We start from the raw sequence: 6,000 nt of genomic DNA, 5'->3' as shown, positions 1-6,000 counted from the left end.
ACAGTCACACAGACAACTTTAACAACATAAAGTAGACCTACTGCTTCGGGCGTTGGGGGGGGTTGCGTTCTGTCAAATCAAAAGACAGAAAAAACAGACCACCCATGACAATGGTCCTGGATGGAAAGCAGATAGGGTCATGACCAGGCTCCTATTCTCTGCCGCAACATTGTTTCTATGTCTCCTTAAATGGCCACTCGGCGTCATGCTGGAAATGAAGTGTTTCCGAAAGCGTGAATTCCCTTCTGTATGTTTACATCCACATCCAATGCTGGCCATTTGTGAGCACAAATGTAACTCTTAACCACCTAAGCCCTATTTTATACTTCGGCTATTTTATAGTGTGTCGCCCTGCAACACGTTGTGAGCTTGCAGAGTTTCAGTGCACGACACTGGTGTGCAGCTAAGTGTACAGTAAATCAGACAATATGGTTTCTGGAATATTGCCGAAGGGGGCCTTGTGGGGTGTCAGACACGGCTTGAAGCCACCAAGTCGCTGGTTGAACTTGTGCCACCAGGCTACGCCCACCTCCAGTTTTACGAATTATAATGATGCTGGTCTACATTTGTCGCATATTAAATTAATGTTGGTAAGAACAAACAAGGAACGCTGCTCCTAACGACAGATTGAGAGATGTAGTGCCAACCACACAACTTTTTAGTGTGTTTGTGAATGCTTGTTCAAACTAGTCAGTGTGCATACAGTAATTCCACCAAGCTTATGCAATTGTCAAAATATGCCACTTGAGATATGTCTGGTTATGTCTTTTTGATCTGGCCCTTGATTGTGACCTTGATGTTTGATCTCTTTGGGGCATTTGATCATCATTCCCACCAAGTTTCATGAAACTTGTTGGCCAGGTCAAGGCCAACAACTTGGTCTTGACCTGGATTGTGACCTTGACCTTTAACCTTTTCAACTCAAAAGTTAATCATGTCTTTGTTATTTTTGCTAAGTTATTTTGCAAACAAACAGAATAGACTGAACAGAATGAGGTGAAAACATACTGTAACCCTGCCCAACTCATTGGCAGAGCTAAAAAAGTTTGTACAAAATAACTGGAACATCAGTAGTCTGCAACTAGAATTACAATTGAATTAGATGCTTCTTAGACACTTCATATATACTACTTAACTGCTTAACCACAAAATGTTCTAGATTATTTCGAAAATAACAGCTCTACAATCTCAAATAAGCAACGTATCACGACACCAACAAAAAGGTTTTAAATTTGCCTGTAATGACATGCCCAAAATACAGACGCCAAAAGTCATTAACTGTGTCCAATCTGCAAATCAGTGTAATTTCATAATTCACTTCAGGTATTTCTACAACATGAGCTTGTATTTGCATGTGTCAACTTGTATTGTGTGTGTGTGTGTGTGTGTGTGTGTGTGTGTGTGTGTGTGTGTGTGTGTGTGTGTGTGTGTGTGTGTGTGTGTGTGTGTGTGTGTGTGTGTGTGTGTGTGTGTGTGTGTGTGTGTGTGTGTGTGTGTGTGTGTGTGTGTGTGTGTGTGTGCGGGCACATGTGTGCGCACGACGCTCTCTGTGTGTGTGTGTGTGTGTGTGTGTGTGTGTGTGTGTGTGTGTGTGCCTGCGTGTGCCTGCGTATGTCTGCACCTATGTGTGTATACCAGCCTCTGGGCGTGGATGGGTGTGTTCTCAACATGACAAATCAAATCAAGTGAAAACATTGTGAATGAGAGTGCAGTCAGTGTACTAGCCAGAGAACCTAAAAAACGGACTTACTTGGACACAAATGTTTCAGAGAAAACATTACAATTGCATAATATACAGATCTTAAACAGAGAGTCCATTTGACTTTGTGACGGCTGCTTTCTGTTTAGTAGCCTACAATGCCTGTTTCCAGGACCTGGCAAAGACTGCTTTGTTAAGCCTCCCAGGGAGAGACTATGGCTTCAAGCAGAACAGTGGATGAGTGCCCTTTGGACGATGGACACATTCCACTGGACATTGAAAACATGCACATGATCCTACAAGGTCAGTCAGTCCATTTATAGATGTAACTCCATTGTGTTCAATGGCGCTTGATTCATGCTGAATCTGTCAGTTGTCGTAAATAGCAGATGTATGCTCTTGTAAGCCTGTAGAACTGCTATGGTTGGTGTACGACAGCGTACGACAAAGGTAGAAGTATTTTTTCCCCTATTAGTGTATATTATGGCTCTTCTTGCAAAAAACATTTGGTCCCATGTGTGAAATCATGAAGAATCATGACATCTTTAATAAGTCAATAAGCTCTATTCAAAAGACCACTTGGTTTTGTTGACTAGGAGTCAGTTGAGCATCAGTTTTTACTTATTACTTTTGTTGACCCAAGTGTTATCATGCATGCCTCATTATCAGTAAAATCAAATTTGCTTTTATTGACATTCCAGATTTGGCTGTGTACACAATATAGAATAGTTTGGATTTGGTGAAATATTATAAGCTGTAGTGCATAGGATTTATGTCATGCATTTTTCGATTATTAGTCAGTCAATTACTTTTACTGAAAAAAGAGTTTGAATACCTGTGCATTGTCCAGTGTATAGTGTTTTGCTCTGCATAAAGGTTGTACTGTGGAATTCAAGAGGAGATGCAGAGATTATTTGCAGCCCTGACCATGCAGAGAGCACAGAACCTAAGTCAGTTATGTACTTCAGTAACTTCACCTGCATGTGGCTTCATAAGTGTAAAGAGAAACTTGTGACTTCAAGGTACAGCTCGCTGTGTTGGTCACATACCTTCCTACTAGACGGGTAGACACATATGTTGGAACTCAAAAATGGCCACAGATAACAACTGTCCAGATGCTGCAGGCAATGTCATAGTATTCCAAGTATAGTGTAAACAGTACAATGACTGTATGACTTACATAAAACAAGAACAAATGACATAAGTAATGTCATTGTGACTGGGATACCAGGTTGTAATTTAATGCATGAACCTAAGCACGCCACGCTCACTACTTGAACTCTCTTTCAATGGGTCTGCTAGTCCCCATACGACAGCTTGTGCCCTACCGGCTAATATTCACACTCCAGCCTATTTGGCATTGCTGGCAGCATGCACATGCTGATCGTGTAGTATTTTGCAAGATTAGCTGCGGACACAAACAAAAACGCAGTCAAATGCACACAGAGGTGAAAACTGTCATCTCCGCCCTGGCCTTCAGCCTGGTGGAAATAATGAGGCAAATGATTTGTTGTGTTGTAGTGTACTGCATGCCTTAAATCCTCATATTGCCAAACCAGCATTAACCACACAAACCGTAGCATCCCTATTATGGGCATGTCATAACATTTGCTGAAAATATGCAAAGAGATTTGTAGAGGGGTAAAAAAGGAGGCGACCAAGTATAGACCCCTGGCACACCTCGGTCAACAAAGTATATAGGGTTTAATTAGGTAATGAATCGATATAATGTGAGCAAGATCCCACAATCTTTCCCTTGACAATAACTTGAAAATCAATGTGTCTCTAACCTAGATTTGCTGGTTGCACGTGGAGGTGTGATCTTCTTTTAGACTGTGTAAAGCTGGTGTTTCTGCCCCAGCAGGTCCTTACACAAACAGAATATTGTAACCATGTACTGCTAGTGAATATGAGTCATTGTGAGTGACTCAGTGCTTTGTTTCAAACAAACCTTTTTGAGCCTTTTGCCAACAAACGTCTAGGTAAACTGAACCAAGTATCAATACTGACTGCCTCGACTACAAAATCAACACCACAAATAGTGAATGTTTGGACTTTTTCCCCAACACTCTGGGAAATAATATTACAGATAGCAACTGATCACGATTTACAAAAAACATTAAAGGACGACTTCACCAATTTTCAGTCTATCTTCATATGATATGGTAAAATGTTTTTTTGTACCATTTTATCATGAGCATTAGTGAGGACCAATTATATGAAGATAGGTTGAAAATGGGTGAAGTCGTCCTTTAACTATAGCTGTACTGTTAACGAATGAAGAGTTGAATCGGGTTTAATAACTGCAACATGATATACAATGTATACAGTGTATAGAACCCCCCCCCCCCCCCCCCCCCGTTTTAAGTGAGCATTATTGAAAATTAACATTGTTTTGGCAATAGAAGCTTAGACACTGTCTACTGACCCTCTGTCAAAATACCACCTGTATCTGTGTGTGTATGTGCGTGCATGTGCGTGCATGTGCGTGTGCGGCTGCACGCACACTGTATGTGTGCCTATACAGTATGTGTGCCTATCTATGTCTGTGTGTCCTGGAAGCCATCTAGCTCTTCCACCTTGGCAAAGCTCCCAGGCTGTAGCCTTCCTTTATTAGCCCAGGAGGAAGTCTTGCTACTTTGGGGTGTTGAGGATCAGTGGCCAGTGGGAGAGAGAGAGAGAGAGAGAGCAGCTCCCTGTAGCATGGGGACACTTCTCTCTCCACTCACAATGTTAACTGGGTGGCTCATTATTGGATAAAAGCATGGAGGGTCAAACACCTATACTGGAGTCAGAGATTCCTCGCTCGTCTAGTGTTGGTGAGTAGCCAACAGCCAGACCTGTCCCCAGTATTAGGACAGTATTTCATTAGGGTCAGGGAGGTTGTATTTAGATGTCTGCTTGGCTGTAGCAGTTGCTGTGAAATGTTTTCATTAAGTCGACAGGACAGTGTAGAGACAGGAAACTGAGGGCAGAGAAGCAGAGTGACAACACAAGTCTCCAGACAGAATTGCACTGGAGACTTTACAGTTACTGTATGTGGTTGCTGTATTAAAACTGCAGTCCATAACCTTCAAATCCACTGGATTTGAATTTCTACTGCTCATCCAAGAGGCAGTCCCCGCTTAGACAGGGGAGATATTGTGAGATATATTATTGCACTTGTAAGCTTCAGACGGTACTACTTGTCAGGCAGTATAGGTGTTGCACCTGACACCAGAGTCTAAATGTCTCAATGGAAGAGTATAGGGAGACCACCGTACCCCCAAGTCCAACCACTGCAGATGTGCTAGTTTTATTGTACAGAATTAACATCTATGATAGAAATTGGTTAGAATAATGTTTTATTCATTAAAATAAGTTCCGAATTGCAGCCTTAAAGGGGAAATCCACCCATTTTCAATATTTAACTATGTCATTAATATAGCATAAAGGAGTTGTGTGGAAATAAGAAAAAAGTTCCCCCCTTTCTGTGTTGCCTTGAACTGGAGGATTGATTTTGGGTTTAACATTGCAAATTACAACATGATGAGTCATCATGTTGTAATTTGCAATGTTAAACCCACAATCAATCAGAAAGGGGGGAACTTTTTTCTTATTTCCACACAACTCCTTTATGCTATATTAATGACATAGTTAAATATTGAAAATGGGTGGATTTCCCCTTTAACTGAACTGAATGATCCCTTAGCCACTTTGGAAAGGGATGGAATGGGTCATGGAGCTACACCAACCGCGAGAAATACTCTTTACAGTATACATTTGCAATGCATTATCCAGTATCTAGAGATGTGCATAGTTGAGTCACTCTTTTCAGCACCCTCTAGAGGACAAATATGTAGAGTGATATAAATACAACATCATTACAATAGTTTAGCACTCACTTATCTAATTATAAAGACTTGCACAATAAAGGACAGTCACTGGCAGCATGTTCAATCAAGCAAGCTATATACATTCTGTATACTAATGCCTGATTTATACTTGGTTGCACATCATGTCGCACATAGAAATAGGTCACAGGGTCACAACGTGTCACGATGTGACGCGTTGTTATAGATCTGCTAGTTTTGATGCTCACGACCAACAGGCAGATGATTACAAATCAGGCCAGGTCAAAGCCTTCACAGTTCTTTGATATACATTCTATATACATGGGGCGGCAGTGGCTCAGGGGTAGAGTGGCCGGGTAGAATGAACTGGAAAACCGCAAGGTTCCCAGTTCGATCCCGGGCTGGGGCACTCCCCTAGAGTTAGTGTCGAAGTGTCCTTGAGCAAGGCGCTGAACCCCTAATTGCTCC

At 41.7% G+C, this 6,000-nt stretch overlaps 1 protein-coding gene across 9 annotated transcripts in view; it reads left to right on the top strand.

The window, feature by feature from the left end:
- The first annotated feature begins 1,791 nt into the window (after positions 1-1,791).
- syne2a (spectrin repeat containing, nuclear envelope 2a) overlaps positions 1,792-6,000 on the top strand; it is a 113,075-nt gene continuing 108,866 nt past the window's right edge. For 7 of the 9 annotated variants that reach the window (XM_084082367.1, XM_084082363.1, XM_084082364.1 and 4 more), the window contains exon 1: positions 1,792-2,002. In XM_084082367.1, the coding sequence (XP_083938493.1) occupies positions 1,915-2,002 (88 nt within the window). In that variant the 5' untranslated portion in view covers positions 1,792-1,914. Of the gene's footprint in view, positions 2,003-4,376; positions 4,519-6,000 lie in introns of those variants that run through there. The other 2 variants (XM_084082370.1, XM_084082366.1) reach the window with 2 other exon arrangements.

This window comes from Gymnoscopelus microlampas (assembly GCF_963454915.1).
Source record: "Gymnoscopelus microlampas genome assembly, chromosome: 16".
NCBI classification, from domain to species: domain Eukaryota; kingdom Metazoa; phylum Chordata; class Actinopteri; order Myctophiformes; family Myctophidae; genus Gymnoscopelus; species Gymnoscopelus microlampas.
Note: the sequence above shows the minus strand (reverse complement) of the source record. Positions and strands in the feature narration are given on the sequence as shown.